This window comes from Mustela erminea, chromosome 10, assembly GCF_009829155.1.
Source record: "Mustela erminea isolate mMusErm1 chromosome 10, mMusErm1.Pri, whole genome shotgun sequence".
Classification (NCBI taxonomy): Eukaryota; Metazoa; Chordata; class Mammalia; order Carnivora; family Mustelidae; genus Mustela; species Mustela erminea.
This window is the reverse complement of record NC_045623.1, coordinates 2,202,559-2,225,345: the sequence shown is the minus strand read 5'-3', so window position 1 is coordinate 2,225,345 and position 22,787 is coordinate 2,202,559. Positions and strand designations below refer to the sequence as shown.

The window sequence follows — 22,787 nt, the reverse complement described above, 5'->3', positions numbered from 1 at the left end:
AGCTAGACCCAGAGTCTCCCACAGGAGACTTCCTTAAGATCACAGGTGGCACAGTCCAGACTAGAAGCCAGGTTTAATTTCTTGGCCACCGGTCCTTTCTCTGTTGCCAACTAGTCCCCAAATCAGTGCCACCATCCCCTGGTCTCCAGTACCTATGCCTCCTTAAAAAGCACGTGGGCCAAATGAGTGGCATATACAACCCTTCAAGGTACAGTGCTACAAGACTGACTCAGAAAGGACTCCCAACTCAGCTCTTTGTCCTTTCCCCTCTACAAAAAAGACTGGCTTCTCTTTCACTGAACTCATTATTTTGAGTTTGGAGGGGAGAGTAAAAGATGAGTGGGAAGGAGAATAGAAGAGAAATAGGGAAAAGATGATTTAAAAAAAAAAAAAAGATGCATGGACTCTGACCCAGTTTCCTCTCAGGGACTGACTAGAAAATAAGCAAAGAGCCTTGAGTCCCCACACACAGAAAGGAGCACACTGGGGACATGCAGGGAATGCTGGAAGAAGACAAAAGCACAGCACACTAGCTGATCTGCACTAGATCAGCTAGTAGCCTTCTGCCTAAGAGAGAAGAGACAAAGGGGCCTAGGCACAAAAAGGGTCCTGAGCAACCTGTAGTTCTGGTACCAATGAACAGCACCCAAGACCATCGCTACTGCCCCAGAGACTGTCTGGGAAGACTTTAAGGCCCACAGAAATAAAATCAAACTACATGCTCCCTTCCATACTTTGTATTTATTTCCGTTTAGGTAAAATAATGGCAACTTCAAAGAGGGAAAATTATAAAATGACAGCAAGAACACAGCGACAGGCAGTGCCACAATATCTGATTTGCATTTTTCTTTTCTCATTTCTCCTTCCTTTTGTCACCTTACTCCATCCCCCTATTTCATCATCCTTCCTGTACTAGGGATAAAAGTAGATACTGCCTGGCCCTGCCATTAGCACTATGAGCAAAAAGATATCTCTGGCCACTAAACTCTGGTATGTAAGACGGGCAGTGCCATGGAATAAAACTCTTCTGAGATTTTAAGCAGAAAGGTTGGGACAGGAAGCAGTACAAAGAGAAGTCAAGAGCCTGGGCCCAGACTACCCTGTGCTTGAATCCTGGCTCCATCACTTCCTAACTATGTCACCTTTGGCAAGGTACTTGCACTCCAGCAAATTACTAAATCCCAGGAGCCTTAGTTTCCTCTCCTGTGAAAAGGAATATAGTAATAGCACCTACATCACACAGTTATTTGTGACCATTAAAGTATTTAGCATAGTACTCAGTACATAATTAGGTATTCAATAAATGACAGCTTAAAAAATAATTTTAAAGGCTCCATTATCCTTAGCCAGAGGGCTCAACTATTTTCCCTCTCAGGAATGCCCTGTGAAATGATGTATATATTACTCTTTTTTTCTTTTTTTAAATTTTATTTTTTATGTATTTATTTATTAATTATTTGTATATAGTACTCTTAAAAACTCCAGGGGAGGGCGCCTGGGTGGTTCAGTGGGTTAAGCCTCTGCCTTCGGCTCAGGTCATGATCTCAGGGTCCTGGGAGAGTCCCTCATAGGGCTCTCTGCTCAGCGGAGGGCTTGCTTCCCCCTCTCTCTCTGCCTGCCTCTCTGTCTACTTGTGATTTCTCTGTGTGTTAAATAAATAAATAAAATCTTAAAAAAAAAAAAAAACCAACTCCAGGGGAAGAAAGCATATGTGTGAGACAGATGAAACATGAACGGCAGGAAAGTGGAAGGTTGCTGGAACTGGGTAACGAGTACATGGAGGCTAAATGTACGATTCTTCCAACTTCTTTACATATCTGAAATTTCCTAAAGTATTAAAGGGAAAAAGAAGAGTGCCCTGCAAGCAGGCCTGCAAGTGCTCAATTCATGGCATCCTCCTAACACAGTCATCGGGGAGTCTGTAAGCTCAGTAAGCAGCACATTCTGCTCAAAGGTGCTTAGAACCTCTGTAAATGCTGGAAGGTGTCACGCAGCATTGGGACTGGTTCTGTTCATGTCCTTTACTGAAAGAGCCTTACATGTAACACAGCTGCTGAGACCTCGCTTTGAGAGACACCACTACTGTTTTAAAAATATTTCTGCCATATTCCTAATAGGGAGCTTTATTTTATTAAAAAGAAAAACATGTAGACAAACGGAGGAATTAGGAAAAGACATCAGATGAAGCCTGGAGCTGTGCATCCCCTAAACTCTCTTTCTGTGACTTTGTGTAAGTCACTTTGCCTGGGGGCTTCACCTCTGCCATCTGGAAATAAAAGACACTGCTGCCAGCTTCTTTGCTCTGCTATAGGGAAAAACATACACTTTGAAGCCAGGCTGAAATACGTTCAAATTCTAGTTCCACTTCTGACAAGCTAAGTGATATTAGTAAGAATCAGACTCCACTTCTCCATACACCTCCATGGTTATAAGGAGGAAATGAGAATGTACATATTGTGCCTAGGACAGTACCAGGACATTCTATGTGCCCCTCTCTCTCACCTTCAAATAAAAATGCTCATTTATCCCTCCAAATTTAAGAATGTAGTCCTTGAAAGCACAGGACCTTTAGGGGCCTTTCTAATGGCATTAAGTTCTGAAAATAGCCTGAATGGAAACGAAGGGTACCTGTGGCTTGGTGTGATGACAGAGGTTAAGTGTCATGTGGGAAATACAAGGTTTTCAGAGATTCTCAGGTCAGGTAGTATTTCTCAACTTTAAATCTCTACACTCTTAGATTTGCACAAAGTATAAAGATATGAGCTGTCCTCTGTATTTGGAAAATAAGCGAACTTACAGAATGTTTAATTAAGAATTTTGGAGTCAAGAGTGTACTTAATAGCTGGCAATCCAAATATTCCCATTTTATAGAAAAGAAACTAAAACCTTGAAGTTTGTTGAAGATCTCACAGTGATTTGGCAACTAACAGTAGTGATGTGGCCTAATCTTGGGACAATCAACCATATTAAGTTATTATCAAGACACATAGGCTCAGAAGGGCCCATCCCAGTTGGAAGATTCAATGTACTGAACATGACCACTGGGTAGGCTAATTTCTTTGAACACTAATACTTGAATACATGAAATTATACTTGAATAAAATTCACACTTTTCAAACTTTGGTGGGACTTTATTTAAAATCTAGTTGCAATATTATAGGGCTAGTACTTGCTTGTGGCACTAGGTTTTTAAGACAACAGAATTCCATAAATGTTTAAACGTATGTTATACTCAATTCCAATGATCCAAGGGGATCAACTGTATTCAAGGTTTGTTGTTGCTGTTTAAGATTCATTTCTTTATTTGAGAAGGGGAGGGAGAGAGAGAGAAAGCACACACACAGGAAAGCTGGGAGGGAGGGGCAGACCCAGAGGGAGTGAGAGTCCTAACCCACAAAGGGCTCAATCTCATGACCCTGAGATCATGACCTGAGCTGAACTCAAGATGCTTAATCAACTGAGCCACCCAATCCCCCCTATTTTCCAGTTCTTAACTGAGTGATCACAAGATAAAAATCTGAGTCTAAAAGTAATTTTGTAATACATTACCAAGCTTGTTAGATTCAGATCTTTTATATTTTGCCATAGGACAATCCAAATCTCTTCATATATTTTTAGCACCTTCTACTGTGCCTGCCACACAAATTATAATCAACAAATATTTGTTGTTGAATGCATAAATGGAAGACATTGTGTCTCGAGTACTACATGTGCAAAGAAACAATATGTATTCCATACTGGAATTATCAGAAGCCCTTATGAAATTACTTTGATTTGTTGCCTTTGGAAAAGGCAAAGAAGTACTTCAGAGGATGATGGTCCTTTAGTACTTGCTCCTTTTCACCAAAAAGATGCAGATGTGTTGGTCAGAATCATAAATTAATATAAAGACAATGCCATGATCCTAAAGAACAGGTAGAAATCGAGTTCTTTGTTTTTTTTTTTTTTAAGGTTTTACTTATTTATTTGAGAGACAGAGCAGGGGGAGCGTCAGAGGGAGAGGGAGAAACAGACTCCCCACTGAGCACAGAGCCTGAACCTGGCGGTGGGGTGGGCGGGGAGGGCTGGCTCAACCCCAGGACCCCAAGACCGAGGCCTAAGCAGAAATCAGATACTCAAACAACTGAGCCACCCAGGTGCCCCAAAATCGAATATCCTGTTTCTCACATAGTAAAATACCCTTTACCAAAATTCTGCCAAGAATTAGTTCTGTCTAAAAGATTTTTGTATTGTCTATTTTAGCCTGTTGGTATGTAGAGCACTGATAAATGGTTCCCTGATCTCTGGCAGTTTTCTAAGGCAAACAGATTTATTATTTTTTGTCAGATAAGCAATAAAATAACTATCCCAGCTAGATATAAGATTATGGGCTGAGTTCAATGGCTGACTTATTTGTATACTTATTCCAACCTGTTAGTTTAGAAAGAGAATATTTCCTCAGGAAAAAAGTGCACACACAGAGAGTACAAAAGAAATTCAGTGACCTATCAGCATCATCACCAAAGTAACTGTCTTGAGTGAAAGATCACTAAAGATAACTGTCTTGAGTGAAATCATGAAAAACTGTAATGGGAAAACTTTCAACAATATCTGAATTTGCAAAAAAGAAATTTTAAAATTCTAGAAGTGAAATTTTATATAAGCGTTCTTTACAAATTTTACTTTTGACAATTTCCAACCCTGTATTTATTGCAGGTGCAAACTGAAAGCTCATTTTAAAACATTTAAGGAGGGGTGCCTGGGTGGCTCAGTTATTAAGCATCTGGCTTTGACTCAGGTCATGATCCCAGGTTCTTGGGACTGAACCCCACATCAGGCTCCCTGCTCTGCGGGAAGCCTGCTTTCCCTCTCCCACTCCCCAGCTTGTGTTCCTGTTCTCACTGTCTCTCTGCCAAATAAATAAATAAATAAGATCTTTAAAATAAGTAAGTAAATAAAAATAAAACATGTAAGGAATACTGTAGCTAGCTCCTCTCTAACAGAACTTTCTGTGATGATCAAAATGTTTTGTATCTGAGCTGTCCAACATGGTAGGTACGATCCGTATGTGGCCACTCAACACTTGCAATGAGAGCAGTGTACCTGAGGAATCGAATTTTACATTTTATTTAATTTAAATGAGTTTAAAATTAAATTTAAATAGCTACATGAGGCTAGCAGCTATTGAATCAAACAGCACAGCCCCAAGATATCACACTAACAAAAGGCACCACTGAGCATACATGTTTTAAGCCACTGCAGAGAAGGAAATTACAAAAACAAATGATTTTCCAATTGCTAAATCATAAATAAAATCATTTTAAAAACATTTATTTGAGGGGCACCTGGGTGGCTCAGTGGGTTAAGCCTCTGCCTTCAGCTCAGGTCATGATCCCAGGACCCTGGGATCGAGCCCCGCATCGGGCTCTCTGCTCAGCAGGGAGCCTGCTTCCTCTTCTCTCTCTCTGCCTGCCTCTCTGCCTACTTGTGATCTCTCTCTCTCTGTCAAATAAATAAATAAAATCTTTAAAAAAAAAAAATAAATAAAATAAAAAAAAAATAAATAAATAAAAACATTTATTTGAGGGGTGCCTGGGCAGCTCAGTTGGTTAAGCAGCTGCCTCTGGCTCAGGTCATGATTCCAGGGTCCTAGGATTGAGCCTCGTGTGGGGCTCCCTGCTCAGTGGAGAGAGCCTGCTTCTCCTTCTCCCTCTGCCTGCCACTCTGCCTAGTTATGCTGTCTATCTCTCTGTCAAATAAATAAAATCTTTAAAAACAACAACCACCCAAAAAAACATTTATCTGAGAGAGGGAGCCCACGCACATGAGCATGCAGGCGCGTTGAGGAGGGTCAGAGGGAGAAGGAGAAAAACGATCTCAAGCAGCTGCCCTGCTGAGTGCAGAGCCCTATGCAGGGCTTGATCTCACGACCCTGAGATCACAGCCTGAGCCAAAATTAAAACATTTCTAGTGTTAAAAATCTAAATATCAACTCTTTAGAACTGATATTTACATATTAAATGTTTTGCACATCTTTTGCTTCAGAAGTTTTTATCAAAAAAGAATACTGTTGGGGCACCTGGGTGACTCAGTGGGTTAAAGCCTCTGCCTTTGGTTCAGGTCATGATCCCAGGGTCCTGGGATCGAGCCCTGCATTGGGTATTCTGCTCTATGGGGAGCCTGCTTCCTCCTCTCTCTCTGCCTGCCTCTCTGCCTACTTGTGATCTCTGTCAAATAAATAAATAAAATATTAAAAAAATACTGTTTGGTTGTTGTCAATAATAATGTTAAATACCCACACATAGCAAAATACCCTCTTATATGCTAAATGGAGGAACAAATATGACGGAGGACCCTCATAGTTACATGAAGGTCTATATCCCCCTCCTTTTTTTCTTTTTTTAATTAATTAAGCCACTGACCAGTTGCAACATCTTTCAAAAATGACTGGAATAACAGGTTTAAGAGATAAGAATGAGCATTTTATATAAAGAGATTATGGGAACATAAACCTACCATGACCATTTTCCTTTGTTCATACAGCTTCTGTAATTGGTAGGACTTTTCCTCTGCTTTGATGTAACCTTTTTTCACATCATCAACAGCCTGTCAACAAAACAAGGGAAGGGAAGAAAGGAACATCAAAGTCATTATCAAGCACATTCTTGACAAAAGTAGAGAGATACAGATTTGTTTTCAGAACAACTCTTATCCACTTGAACCATCATCATCATCACCAGTGAACTCTGCCACAAGGATATATTTATTGGACTAAAGTAGCATTTAAAGAGTGCCCCAGTATGTGCTTAGAATTGTTCTAGGCACATGAGGATCTTGTTTCTCCTGTTAAGAGATTTAAATTGCAGTTCATTTATACAGATTGAAGCAATTAGAGAATGCTGAAAGATAGTATATAATTGTTAAAGTTAACAATGAAGTAGCAAAGATGTATGGTATAGAGAGTAAGTGATACACAGTAAGAACAGCAGAGTTTTTTGCTAATTACAATTATCAGGGAAGCCTTGGTTGGACCCCGAATGTTAGGATGAACAGAAAAAACTACAAACAGAAGTCAGGAAACAGGAATGCCTCTGAGCTTAAATATATTCAGGAGACAGATCTGCCTGATTTAAATAAAGGGTACATGTCAGGGGACAACAAAATATAATGCTGGATGGGTAAGTTAACAGATTATGAAGGACCCCAGAAAACAGGCACAGAAATTTAGAGTTAAGTACAGCTCTAAGGACTACTGGAGCGAAAATAAGGAATAAAAAATTGTGTTATTTTGAAAAGACAGACTGATTTATACATGAGTGCCAAATGAACCAAGCTACAAAGAGGATGAAATAAGGGAGACTGATGAAGTTATGGTGCTTTAGGCATGAATTGAAACAAGACTGTAAACTAGGGTGGTAGCAACTGGAAGACAGGAAGTGATAAATCTGAGACCATACATGGAGAAAAATCCCCAACAGGACTTGATACATGCATGAAGGTACTTAAATATAAGTGCTTACTCTCAACTACTCCTGGTTCAGCTATCTGAAACATGTATCCCCTTCCCAACCTCATTCTACCCCAAGAAAAACTTTAAAAATCTAAGAGAAGGGAATATTCATCTTTGGGAGAGGAAAAAAAGGAGGGAAAAGAACAAACAATCACTTGTCCAGGGCATTAGAATCCAACCTCAGTGATTTGCTATAAGGACAACTTTTGTAGGCACCAGCCTGGGGCCACTTGAACCTTCACTAGAAGACTGCTTATTTCTTTAAGGTAAAAATCATTCCCCATAGCCATTTAAGGGAAAATATTTACATAACACAATGAGTTCAGAGTTGAAGTCAAGAAACTAGTTTAATTTCTAGCTCTGTCACCTAGCAAAGTATGCTTGATATGCATATGCAGGAGTACGCAGTGGGAATGCAGGAGGAAAGGGAGCTAGAGTCTCATCTTCTATAGTGGGAAATTAAGAGATACTGCTTGAATCTGAAAAATTCAAGTACAGGAATGTAACTAAGTCATAAAAGAGATATAGGAGTAAATATAAAATAAAACAACAAAAAAAGGTAAAGGAGGGGTGAAAATGGTTGTCTAAAAGAAGCAGAGATAAACGTAAGTGGAGTAACTGATATTTTTCATAATAACCTTTGTAGAACTATTTGAGCTTTAAACTCTATATGTGTAATTTTGATGAAAAGTTTTGTAATAGGTACATAGCCATATATGCTCATTTCTTGTTTTTAAAAAAATAATAATAAATTTATCTTAATTCCAGGACATCTTTACTTCTTTAACTTAATTATCTTCTGTAAATGGGATAGAACATTTATTTTTTAACTTTTTTAAAAGATTTTTTTAAGTAATCTCTACATCCAACATGGGGCTCGAACTCACAACCGGAATATCAAGAGTTAGCATCTTCTACTGACTGAGTCAACCAGTTGCTCCATGATAGAACATTTTAAAAATATAACTTAACTAAGATCCAGGAGGCAAAGCAGTTTATCAAGAATTCACACTGGATTGGCAAATTACATACTACATATAAGCAGAAAAAGAAATCAGGCCTTTCCGGGAAGATCAATTCACCTACCTGATGAAAAAAGTAGGTAACAGCAAGGTCATTGTCATTTAAGAGGATTTCTTCTTCTGTGGTAAAAAGCCACTTTCGAATGGTTAGGCAGGTGCCTGGCACAGCTGATGTGTAATTCTGGACGTAGAGTTTATGAGGAAATTCATTAGGTGCCAGCTTACGTACTGAAAAGAAAGTAAAAAAAAAAAAGGGAAAGAAAGAAAGCTGAAGTGAAAAGATACATAAGGAATTTCCTCAGGACAACTGTGTAAGATCAAGAGTGGTGGCAGGCTAGGGGCACCTGGGTGGCTCAGTTGTTAAGGGTCTGCCTTTGGCTCGGGTTATGATCCCAGGGTCCTGGGATCAAGCCCCGCATTGGGTTCTCTGCTCAGCGGGGAGCCTGCTTCCTCCCCTCTCTCTCTCTGCCTGCCTCTCTGCCTGCTTGTGATCTCTGTCTGTCAAATAAATAAATAAAATCTTAAAGAAAAAGAGTGGCAGGCTATCCTTAATCAGAATACTGGTTTACAACCATCAACGAGCTCTGCTATGGGACCACAAAATAACCATTTCTCTAGCCAAATCTATCCCTTCTAACTATGACTATGGCCAATCGAGTCTCAAATTGACAGAAATCTATCACTTGCATGGCATGCCCTTGAGTTAACATGTTGACTGTGCAGACAGCATTTATTCCAAACTCAAACTATCTTATCCATTATCTGGCAAGTTACCACAATGTCCACGGACATCTTTAAAGCAAGCCTTACCCACCCAGCTATGGTACAGAGTTTCCCATGTGGCAATTCTCAATGAACTGCTTCTATTGTTAAGAGCTGAAAGCCTCTCCCTATTACTCTAAGACATCCATCAAAGTGAAAAGCGTCTTCCCAGTAATGTTTCTTCCTCTTCCTAACAAGGCACAGCAGGATAAAACACTATCGTGTTTAATTTCTATGTTACTTTTCTTTGGAAAGGTTCAGACTTTTCTTCTCTTGATGTTTACCTGACTTTCTAACACTGCAAAAAGACAGATCTTGTATTTCCCATTTTATTTGTTAACTAAAGTTTAGAAAAAAATAGTAAGATTAGAATCCAAGTGCCCTGGTTCCCTAGCAATCCTCTGCAACATTTATATCTGCCTAGTTAGACCACAGGGAGTTGGGAAGATGAAGAATAATAAGGAGATAGCTGCTTTGAGGGGAATCGACCTTGTTATACCTCGACCAGGGATGGCAAGGCGACCCAAAGCTACCAAACTCTCCCCCTTTTTGGAGGAGGAAGGTGGGATCAGTCAATATTACCTGTCATTTCTGGCCTTAGCCCCATATATATATGATGTAGAAAGACCCATAAACTGTAGGAAATCTATGTCATCAACAGCAAGCACTCGGCACCGGGGTGGCTCAGTTGGTTAACCGACTGCCTGTGGCTCAGGTCATGATCCTGGAGTCCCAGGATCGAATCCTGAATTGGGCTGCTCCTGGCTCCACAGGGAGTCTGCTTCTCCCTCTGACCTTCTTCCCTCTCATGCTCTCTCTCATAAGTAAGTAAGTAAGTAAATAAATAAATAAATAAATTCATTCTTTGGGGAGGGGGACACTCAGACTTCCTCCCCTTTGTGATCTCAATGCAACCAATGTGACCACCATCCCTAGCTTTTATAAAATAACATATGAGAAACTTCCTGTCAACATGCAATAAAACTTCCTAGAAAAAGAATATCTATTTACACGGAAAATTAAATACATGTATTAAAGCAAAGGTTTTTAAGCAATGTATCTCTTTCTAACTCCTGAAAATAAAAAGCTATTCTTAATTACCTACAAAAAGCAGAGAAGTACACTAAAACAAGTTGTGGCTAAATCGACTATCCCTCTTTTTGGCTACTTCACTGGAATATATTAATTTTGAAACTCTGATTTTAAAAAATGCCATGAAGTATCAGTGCTAGGTATAAGTAAGCTGTATTTACAAAAGAGGAAAAAGGATCAGTGATCAGACACCCTTTTGACTTGGACTCAATAGGATCTGCCTAGTCTGCTTCTGCAAGACAGTCCTCATGAGTAGGATCTCCCCTTCTGCAAGCTCTTATTCTCTAGGCAAACAGTTTCAGTCTGACAGCTTCTGGGAGCTTTAGTTTGATAGAATTAGAATAAAATACCCTCAAACAAAATTTAAACAAACCAACTGGCACTTACCAAAGGAATGATTGATCACTTCAAATAAGGCAAAGTAATTCACTGTCGTACTGTCCATGCCAACCTTTGCTGCAATAGCCTATAGTGTAAACAGGATAGACTCATTTTAGGGTATCTAAATCAGACAATACTATGGGAAAAGACAGGCATGTCCCCCATGTGCAATGGGGGAGAAGGGAGGAGTTTTGCCATCTTGGTTTCAAATAAACTAAATACATAGTCTATAGCTATTCTTCTTTGTATGTATGTCTACATGCACTCATACACACATATGTATGAAATGAAAGGCGAAAAAAACCTGTATCTGACCCAAAGAGCTATGATCTCTAAATATGAGTCTTCCCCTTCCACTTCAAGCTAATAATAATCTCTCCTTAAATATCTTTTCTCTCTGAAATATGACTTCATCCCACGAAGGTCTTTTTTAACACCACTTGTAAGTCATGTGCTTGATAAGAACAGGTCTTAAGAAGAAAATAAATTCTTAAATATCCACTCTCACACATTTAACCTACAAAATCTGTATCTTTGGTTCTTGGGCTTAAAATAGTTTGACAATTTTGTTCATGCTTCAAAATTATTCTTATTTATTTTTTGGAGGATCCATGCCTCCACCTGGGGACCTCCATTTTCTAAGCATTATCACCATGAATATCCACATGAAAACAATAGAATGTTGGAACAGAGGCATATTAAATAAGTATTAGGGGATGCCTGGGTGGCTCAGTCAGTTAGGCGCCTGCCTTTGGCTCCGGTCATGATCCCAGGCTCCTGGGATTGAATCCGACATCAGGCTCCTTGCTCAGTGAATAGCCTGCTTCTCCCTCTGCCTGCTGCTCTCCCTGCTTGTGCTCTCTCTCTAGCAAATAAATAAAATCTTTAAAAAACAAGTATCAATCCTTCTTTCTAGGAGCTCATAGGACAAAAAACAATTGAAAAACTCCATGTGCAAAGAAATGAAAACTGAAATTACAAACAGAAGACATCAAAACTCAAAAAACACAAAATAGTACCACAAGATCAATCTCAATATAAATATTAACAAGATAAAACTGTTAAATATTAGTGTCTCAGTAAGCCAAATATCCTTCTTCCCATATCAAATTATATCCTTCTTCCCATATCCTACTCACATTATCAAACCTAAGCTCATCCCTGATGTGAGACAGAAACTGGAGATTATAAATGTTCTAAGTCACCATTCTATACTGCACTGAACAGAAACTGAAATGCTTTCAAAATTTAGAAAATGGCTCACAGCTACAAGTCTCAGGAAGAGACTTGTGCCAAAAAAAGAAGAAAAGTGCAAAAAAAAAAGGGCAAGTAATTGGCTTTGCTAGAGAAATACTAGAAAACAAAACAAAGAATACAAAACAAAACCAGCAACTTGTAAAAATAACATTTTCCTTGCAATCACTGCATCATGCTATAATCTCAGAAATATATATCCTTTGTCATGGTATATAGTACATGAGTAAATGTATGAGAAAGAGATTTATTTCTTTGCTACAAAGGAAAAATAAACATTAATATCCAGAAACCTTGTCTCCCTGAAAGTCTTGATCAAATCAGGATTAAAGATAAACAAAAAGGGGGGTACCTGGGTGGCTCAGTGGGTTAAAGATAAACAAAAGCCCCACATCAGGCTCTCTGCTCAGCGGGGAGCCTGCTTCCCCCTCTCTCTCTGCCTGCCTCTCTGCCTACTTGTGATCTCTGTCAAATAAATAAAATCTTAAAAAAAAAAAAAGGATAAAAGTAAGGATTATATCTAGCACCCAGATCATAACCTTTAAATATAACTTCTCAGAATAGAGAACCCAGAAATGGACCCTCAACTCTATGGTCAACTAATCTTCAAAAAGCAGGAAAGAATATCCAATCGAAAAAAGACAAGTCTCCTCAACAAATGGCGTTGGGGTTTTGGGAAATTGGATAGCCACATGCAAAAGAATAAAACTGAACCATTCTCTACACCATACACAAAGATAAACTCAAAATGTATGAAAGACCTAAATGTGAGACAAGAATCCATCAAAATCCTAGAGCAGAAAGAACACAGACAGCAACCTCTTTGAACTTCGCTGCAGCAACTTCTTGCTACAGATATCTCCAAAGGTAAGGGAAACAAAAGCCAAAATGAACTACTGGGACTTCATCAAGATAAACTACTGGGACTTTCCTTTGCACAGCAAAGGAAACAGCTGACAAACCCAAAAAGACAACTGACAGAATGGGAGAAGACATTCACAAATATATTACCAGATAAAGGGCTAGTATCCAAAATCTATAAAGAACTTATCAAACTCGGGTGCCTGGCTGGCTCAGTGGGTTAAGCCTCTGCCTTTGACTCAGATCCTGGGATGAAGTCCCACATCAGGCTCTCTGCTCAGTGGGGGGCCTGCTTCCCCGCCCCCCCGCCTGCCTCCCTGCCTACTTGTGATCTCTCTCTGTGTCAAATAAATAAATAAAATCTTTAAACAACAACAAAAAAGAACTTATCAAATTCAACACCCAAAAACCAAATAATCCAGTCAAGAAATGGGCAGAAGATATGAACAGACATGTCTTCGAAGAATACATACAAAGGGCCAACAGACACATGAAAAAAATGCTCAACAATGCTTGGCATCAAAAGCACAGTGAGATACCTCACACCAGTCAGAATGGCAAAAATTAACAAGTCAGGAAACAACAAATGTTGGCAAGGATGCAGAGAAAGGGGAACCCCCTGACACTGTTGGTGGGAATGCAAACTGATGCAGCCACTCTGGAAAACAGTACGGAGGTTCCTCAAAAAAGTTAAAAGTAGAGCTACCCTATGACCCAGCAACTGCACTCCTAATACTCCTAAGTATTTATCCCAGAGATATAAATGTAGTGATCTGAAGGGGTACCTGCACCCCAATGTTTATAGCATCAATGTTCACAATAGCCAAACTATGGAAAGAGACCGATGTCCACTGACAGATAAATGGATAAAAAAGATGTGGTGTATATGTATATATATACATACACATACATATATACATATACGTATATGTATATATATGTGTATATGTATATACATAATGGAATATTACTCAGCCACCAAACAGAATGAAATCTTACTATTTGCAATGACGTGGATGGAATTATTATGCTAAGCAAAATAAGTCAGTCAAAGAAAGATAATTATCATATGATTTCACTTATATGCGGATAAAACAGGGGATCATAGATGAAGGGAGGGAAAAATAAAATAAGATGAAATCAGAGACAGAGACAAACTGTAAGAGACTCTTAACTAAGGAAACAAACTGAGGATTGTTGGAAGGGAGGTGGGTTGGCAAATGGGGTAACTAGGTGATGGCCATTAAGGACAGCACATAATGTAATGAGCACTGGGTGTTATATAAACTGACGAATCACTGAACACTACCTCTAAAACTAATAATACACTATATGTTAATTAATTGAATTTAAATTAAATTAATGTGTGTGTGTGTGTGTGTATATATATATTATTTCACTGATTATGAAACCAGGACTCCTGAGGAAAGTGGCTGATTCTAAATCTAGGATGAGAAATATACAAAGATGAGACCAGAACATCTTGTATCAAAAAGCAAGAATGTTATTATAAACAAGTAAGTTGCATCAAAAGAATACAGAAGCAGACATGAAGGAGCTTTCACTGGCCAAAACTGGAACAATCTGAGCATCAAAGATAATATATGTTAAATTATATTAAATAACCTAAAACCCCATGATAATAAAATTAAATTACATTTAAAAATAAAATAAAACAAAATAATTATTTCACTGGCCCTCACTGGAATCAAATAGGACACCAATTCTTTACTCTGAAACTTGGCAATAAAAAAATTCAATATTTATCCTCCCTTTTCTATAAACTGTATTTTAGGGTAACTACATAGCCCTAGTTAAGGACAAGTTCTTTACAGAAGAAGCCTACTTAACAAATATGAAGAAATGACAGAATTAGAAAACTAGTACTTTGTAACCCTTAATGAAATCAGTGGTTAAGGCAGCAATCACTGATGGTACATTCATCTAATTACATATCACTGGGAAATTTTACAGTAGAGGGCCCAGGTCATCACCACCTCAACCTACTAATTAATCTTAGTATCACAAAAAGTGGGATAACAAGATATTGTGTAACTTCTGTTGAAAAGCAATAGGAGATATATATTTATATATATATATATATTTGTTTTATAAGAATACTTCACAATTGGTGATACATAGATATCTATCTATATCTATCTATATCTATAGATAGATATCTATGTATCACCAATTGTGAAGTATTCTTATAGAACAGAGCTGAACCTGAACCTAATCGAACCTCTAGAGCAAACTTCAATTTATATAAAATGTAAGGAGAAGATAGACATATTAAATGACACAGATAAAAAACAAACAAAAAGATAAACTCAGAATGTGGGACATTGTACACCACAGACCCAATTTCTGCAATAAATCAGTAACATGGAAATTAAAAGTTGGAGAAGGGAAGGGAGATTGCTTTATATTAAAACAAACATAAAAACCAAACCTTGTTTAGATTCAGATTCTTTTTTTAAAGATTTTATTTATTTGTCACAGAGAGATATCACAAGTAGGCAGAGAGAGAGGGGGAAGCAGGCTCCCTGCTAAGCAGAGAGCCCAATGTGGGGCTCGATCCCATGACCCTGAGATCATGACCTGAGCCGAAGGCAGAGGCTTAACCCACTGAGACATCCAGGCAACCCTAGATTCAAATTTTAACAAACCAACTATAAAAAATCATCTCCATAGATAGGGTTGGGAAAATTTGACTATGGATTTGTTATTAGTTAATGCCAAGGAAATACTGTTAATTTTTTAGACCTGATAATGGCTTTGTGTTTATATAAGAAGAATGTCCTTTTTTTTTTTTTTTAAGAGATTTATACTGAAATATACACAGGTCCAATAAAATGGAATTTGCTTTAAAATATTTAAACAAAGGGGCACCTGGGTGGCTCAGTCGGTTAAGCACGTGCCTTTGACTCAGGTCATGATCCCAGGGTCCTGGGATTGAGCCCTGCATCAGGCTCCCTGCTCAGTAGGGAGTCTGCTTCTTGCCTTTCCTCTCCCTCTGCCCCTCCTCCCCCTGCCTGTGTTTTCTCTCTCTGTTTCAAATAAATAAAATCTTTTTTAAAAAATTAAACAAAGGAAAAGGAAAAAAGGATATATAATACAAATGTGGCAAAATCTTGATGATTATTAAATATAAGTGATAGAAAAATGGGGGATCACTGTATTGTTCTGTTTTCATGTATGTTAAAGTTTTTTACAATTAAAAAGAAGGGGTGGGCTAATCACAGCTACTAGGTAGGTAACTAGTTACCTACAGTAGGTAACTGTAGGTAGGTAACTGTGACAGTAGGTAACTGTACCCTTCCTTCAAGGGGGGCAAACTATTTTCACATTAATAATAACCTTAACAAGAGTACCTAACATTTAATAAACTCATTATATGCCAGGTAGTTCAAGCACTTTATAGGTATTAACTCATTTAATCTATCTTCCTTAGCTTTATACCATCCAATATTGAGTCTACATGTTCAAGTTTAACTTACCTGATATACTTGGTCTGTAGTACTGTTCTTTTTAACCCTGACTGTAACTGTTGTTCCATCTGGTAGTGCTACTCTCAGCTCTACGTCGGAGACACCATTATAGTTCTGGGGGAAAAGACAAAGAGATAGAATTTATGACCCAGCATATCCTCACTCTCCTTGCAACATGTTAGCTAAACAACAAACCTAAACATGTGATAGAAAACAAGTTCCAGTGAAAAGGGGTAAAAAGAAACCTTAAAGTCAATACATTTTACAAGTCAGAAAGCTGACTTCAGGCTGCAGCAGAAGTTCACCTTTAAGATGAACAGGGAGGAAAGAAACATGTTAAAGCTAATATGTTCACATTTCAAAACAGAACACTTGTGTGAAGCAGTCTAGGTCAAACACAGATGAGATTTTTGGCTTACTTCCAAAATTCAGAACTCACAAATGAGAAAAGAGAACAACTAAACCCAGTAGTTTTGACAAACATTCTCTGGATTTAAATGGTTAAGCATGCTAGATTGGTTCAAGTCGTATCTTAAGTTCCTTTCCAAACCCTGAAGTAATCATAACACCTTTGACAGGAAAAATGGATGAAATGCAGGATTCTGAGTTAGTATAATGCCCAATTTTCTTCTAGAGAAGAGTACACAATTCTTATCCCTTAATTTAAAAGATCCTTCTTTCTTATTGCTTTTGATGATTAATATATTCTTCTAACAGATTTTTTTTTTAAAGTAGGCTCCATGCCCAGTGTGGGGCCCAACTCCGGGCTTGAACTCATAATGCTGACGTCAAGACTTGAGCTGATATCAAGAGTTTGATGCTTAGCCAACTGACCCACCCAGGTACCCCTCCTCTAACAGATTTCTGACTTTCTAAGTTTTATTAGAGAGAAACAACTATTTAAGAGCAAGTGGATTTTCGTTTACCACTTAAAAAATATTCATCATCTAAAACTATCCTAAGTATTACTTCATTGTAAGCCCTTGCCTGAAAGAAACTTATTTCTAGTTGGGAAAAAAAAGACATATACATAAAAAATAATTAGCTGATAAAACACTATTTAATATAGCAGCATTACATATTCATTCTTCTACTCCATTAATACTTATTAAGCACCTACAATATGCCTGACATTATGGTAAGGCACAGGGAATAGAAAGATGACCAAGATTTAGCTCTTGTTCTGGAGTTCTACTGCATGGTGACCAGAGTTAACAATACTATACTGTTTTATCTGAATTTTGCTAGGAGGATAGATCTTGAAAGATAAGCAGGGTACAGAAGAAAGGGAAGCTGAAAAAACACTCATTTGGAGAATTTATGGCAGTTCAATCTATAACCAATATCTTTGTTCTCCCCCACAAGGAGTCAAGGGGTAAATAGTCACTGAAGGGATTCTTCACCTACCTCATCTGATTCTGATAGGAATTCCTGCATGATGTCACTCTCACCAATGACTCGTATTGAGCACACTGTAGAAAATAAAAATAGAATCTGGCATGAGATTCTAAAATCAAGACTTTATTTATTTTTTTTAAAGATATAATTTATTTATTTGACAGAGAGAGATCACAAGTAGGCAGAGAAGCAGGCAGAGAGAGAAGGGAGGAAGCAGGCTCCCTGCTGAGCAGAGAGCCCAACGTGGGGCTCGATCCCAGAACCTTGGGATCATTACCTGAGCCGAAGGCAGAGGCTTTAACCCACTGAGCCACCCAGGTGTCCCTAAAAATCAAGACTTTAAAGTCAGGAACATACCAAGGTTTAAGCATAAATCGTGAGTAGCAGGCAATGCAGAGGAGGTATGCCATTCCTGACGTATGACATGTTAAGGCACAACAAATATTCTTATAAATATGAACTACAACAGAGGAATAATAGAATGCTCAAAGATGTAGCTTGCTGATGGGGCACCTGGGGGGCTCAGATGGTTAAGTGGCTATCTTCGGCTCGGGTCATGATCCCAGAGTCATGGGATCAAGCCCCGCATTGGGCTCCCTGCTCAGCGGAGAGGCCGCTTCTCCCTCTCCCTCTGCCTGCCACTCTGCCTACTTGTGCTCTTTCTCTCTCTGTCAGATAAATAAATAAAATCTTTTAAAAATGATGTAGCTTGCTAAAAATATTAAACATGGCCAAAGGAAGTCACCCAAAACCAGAGAAAGTTCAGTAAATTTAACTTTGCAATCACATGTGAACTAAGAACAAGACAATAGAGCAAGGATAAGGTCAATTAGGAATAAAGCAAATACAAAAGGAAAAAAGACTACTTTGCTCAGGAACCAGGCCAGTCAGAGAACCGTAAGAACTTAAAACTACTTCGGAAAAAATGGGTAGGTAATTAAGTAGTAAGCTCAGCACATCTTCTCATCTCACCAACTTTAGCTTCAAAACAACCAAAAAAAAAAAAAAAAAAAAAAAAGGAAAAGAAAAGACAAAAAGGAAGGAAGGAAAGCAAAGCAGGTAAGTAGTTGTCTAAATCTAAGTTAATTTCCTGACACTCTCATGAGGATGTTAAGTTATATGGATGATTTTACTTCATTTTATTAAAAAAAATTTATACCCTTTTTCATTTCCCGAGGGCTGTGTTTAGAGGCCATTCCATGTTAGAAAAAAGCTAAAAACAGATGAGGGAGTCTCACTAACTTCTACAGGGGAAACAGTTTTTTCTTCAGGGATAAGGCTCTCTACAAAAGTTTAAAAAAATTCAATTAGGCCAATTAGTTCTTATACAAGGACACAAGGACATAGAATTAATAAATATCACGTAAGACCATTATTCTATTAAATTAGTATTTTCAAAAAGGCCTGTTGCACAACTGGGAAATTACGTAACTCCGTAATATAAGGATCTCTTCTCTGAGCCACCAGAATGAACTATCTTATTCTGGAAATCTGGGTCATTTCTCCTTATCTTTCCAGATAAGCAAATGTTTCAGCACCCACATCTCAGACTTCTGATACACTACTTGGAAGTCCTGAGATAACAAGTAGGTTTCAATACTTTAACCTATAACCTGCTTAGATCAACAGGACCTTAGATTACCTACAACTTCGCACCTGTAAGAGGAAAAGGAGTTTTCAAGTATGATTTGCCAGTGAACTGAGAATCATTTTAATAAAAATGTTTTAAGTATGGCCTGTTTAGTTCTGAAGTCAACTCAGCATGTTGATGAGTCTGTGTTTGCTGGCAAATAACGTTAACCCTATAAATACAGGTCCCTAATGCATCAAAAACGAATTATGTATTTTTCTGTTGTTAAGTCCTCACCAAGTCAATGAAATGACAATTAATCCTTATGCTGGACATTTCAGTCTGAGCTTCAAAGCTCAGATCACTCAACATCAATGGTCAGAGAAATGTGATTTACTTTCACTACTGAGTTTCGGGAAACTTAGCTATGGAGTTTAAGAGTTGCAACATATACCCACCAGACTCCATGTCTACTTAAGAGAGTAGAGTTTAGTAGGCCAGCTTACCTTTTTCTAGATATTCTTCCAACCCCCGACGTCGGGCATCTAGTTGCTGTTCTGACAAAGAGAATGGCCACTTCCCTGGAAGTCGGGGAAATGTAAAGTTGGCAAACTCTCTCTTCAGGTTCTGGTGTAGGATGGCAAACTCCCGGTACCGCTTAGAACACAGCTGCCTCCCTGCCATATAAACATTGTATACCTGGTGAGGGGAAAGAACAAAAAAAAAAAAAAAAACAAAACAAAAAACAAAAAAACAAAAAAAAAGCCTACTTACTACAAATTAAATCACAGAATCATCTAAAGTCAAGCTCAGACAGATGCTGGTGAGGTATATTCTGCTACATACTTAACAGAGAATATGTTCATGGTCACTGTAAAATAAGGCTTACTTTTAATAAACATGCCAGAAATGATAGGTACAACAGAGTGCTACTCCTTTTAAGCAGCCCATGACCTTATTTTTGCTATTAAAATTACCTCCAACACATTGTTTTAAATATCTTCAAAGGCAATTATCAGCTTTAAAGAGTGGATTTTATTTTCAGAAAGTTAAGTCATTCAAAGTCAATGTGGTAAATCTAGCAAATGAACAAGCAAGTAAATTTGGAGATTTATAAAGTGAGGGTTGACTAGAAAGCAATGTGACTGTTATTTGTGTGTGGCCCAAACTTCAAGGAAGTTCCAAAAATTATGTAATAGTAGCATTTTGTTAGTAAAATGTTTTTGTTGCAAAAACTACTTTCCCAAAGTCAGATAGCTTTAGTTTTGTTCTTCCTTCCATCATTAAAACAGGGCTAACAAAAAGTTGAAGAATAAACATATTCTAAGGACCACCTTGTAATTACGAAGAGTTAAGAATCCTCATGAAGAAATGGTTAGAGACATTTGTCTATTGTTCATAGATACATGCCAAGCTTCTAGAACAGAGTGTGGAACACAGGCACTCAGTAAATATCTGATTACAAAATAAATGGATATATGTGAAATTCTTGACTATGTACCCTCATAAAGGAAAGTGATAGAACATGCAATCCAAAAACAACTAATAATCCAAGTTACTCTGTATTCTCAGAACATAACAAATGAGGCAGAGATGGAAAAACTGGCTCCAAATCACATTAACTGGTTTTGCAAAAATCATTACAAATTTTAAACATGCACAAAACAGATCATCTACTCATGGAATCACAAGTTAATCACTGAGAATGTATAGGCCAAAGCCTTTCCTTCAAAGCTCAAGATGTGTCTTTCCCATGGTTCTGTGATTTAGGAAGTGAATTAAATGCAAAAAAAAAAAAAAATTTAATTTATTCAAGATTCCTCTCCTATAACTTTTTACCCATGATTCCTCCAATTAAAAACAAAGCCTCTAATCACTATCAAACAGTCTCCAAGGATGTGTATGATCCGGATCAATGAGCGTTCTTCCTGTGATTATCACTCAAAGTTGTAATGAATCACATATATTATCAAGTATTCCCATCACTGCCTCCTGAAGTACAAATGCATAAAAGGAGAACAGCATTTCCCTTAGATAATACCACAGTTTTCCTGAGGGCAGGCAGTCTTAAGAATTCTTAGTCAGTCTGGCCTTACATACTTCCTTCTCAAACTAAAGTATCCAAATTTCTCAATAACATCACCATTCTTTTGCTTACAAAAACTAAGCCCATAACAGTATGGGTGATACGTATCAGCCTGAGTTCCTCATACTAGGAAGGAAGGGAGGTAAAACTACTTAGGGATACTGCTAGTTCAAAGATACTCCCCAAAATCTTTTTCCAGGGAAGAATAGAATAGATCAATAGATCTTTGATAATGCACAAGACTATGACTGTATTTCTTCAAAGGTGATCACCTGAGTGATCTGAAGTCCCGTAAAACATTTCCTAGAATAAAAAGAACGCTACAGCCTGAGAGGCCTTTGTGATAATTTCAACAAGAAACCTGAGAAATTGACTCAACTTTCAGTTTCTTTATACGATGAGAAGAGTAACATCAAATAGCCACTCACCTACCTCCCCCATCCCAATTTAAATGTGGTGTCAAGGCAACAGAAATATAAATAATCTGGATGCCTGACAGTTCTGTAATACTTTAAGGCAAGCAGGAATGGCCTCCCCAAGAGCCAAAAACCATTTTTAAATTAACTGTGCTAGGGGCGCCTGGGTGGCACAGTGGGTTAAAGCCTCTGCCTTCAGCTCAGGTCATGATCTCAGGGTCCTGGGATCGAGCCCCTCGTTGGGCTCTCTGCTAGGTGGGGAGCCTGCTTCCTCCTCTCTCTGCCTGCCTCTCTCTATCAAATAAATAAAATCTTTTAAAAAATAAAATAAAATAAATTAACTGTGCTAAGCAAATGAGAAACATACAAAAAGAGTGCCAACAGATTGTCTTTGTTCTTCATTGGTCCTGAAAATTAACCAAGATCTATCAGTATTCATAGTTCCCTGGTTTGGACACACTCACTTGCCAAAAAAAATGACTGATTGACTTAGTGCATGCTGAGGTCTTCTGCCTAAAATTCAGGAAATGTCCATGGGCCATGAGAAATGCCCACAGTCTCAGGATGCCTGGGTGGTTCAGTCAGTTAAGCATCTGCCTTAAGCTCAGGTCATGATCCCATGATGATGGCATGGGATGGAGTCCCACATTAGTATCCTGCTCAGTGCGGAGGCTGCTTCTCCCACGCCTGCCGGTTCCCCTACTTGTGTACTCACTCTCAAATAAATAAAATCTTTAAAAAAAAAAAGAAAGAGGGCGCCTGGGTGGCTCAGTGGGTTGGGGCCTCCTGCCCTCGGCTCACGTCATGATCTCTGATCACAAGAGATCCTTGTGATCTCTGACTGTCAAATGAATAAATAAAACCTTTTTTTTAAAAAAAAAAAAAGAAAGAAATGCCCATAGTCTCATTACAAACGAGAATGTCTATCAAAAATATATATTCTCTGGGGGTGCCTGGGTGGCTCA

General features: G+C 38.3%; 1 protein-coding gene across 1 annotated transcript in view; it reads right to left on the bottom strand.

Annotated features, from left to right (window-relative positions):
* The window catches only part of SNX27 (sorting nexin 27), a 65,244-nt gene that overhangs the window by 6,257 nt on the left and 36,200 nt on the right, over nt 1-22,787 (bottom strand). Inside the window, exons 3-8 of the mRNA XM_032303647.1 lie at nt 19,827-20,019; nt 17,760-17,824; nt 16,362-16,466; nt 10,753-10,831; nt 8,576-8,739; nt 6,496-6,585 (exon numbers count right to left, since the gene is read on the bottom strand). Of these exons, the coding sequence (XP_032159538.1) occupies nt 6,496-6,585; nt 8,576-8,739; nt 10,753-10,831; nt 16,362-16,466; nt 17,760-17,824; nt 19,827-20,019 (696 nt within the window). The remainder of the gene's footprint in view (nt 1-6,495; nt 6,586-8,575; nt 8,740-10,752; nt 10,832-16,361; nt 16,467-17,759; nt 17,825-19,826; nt 20,020-22,787) is intronic.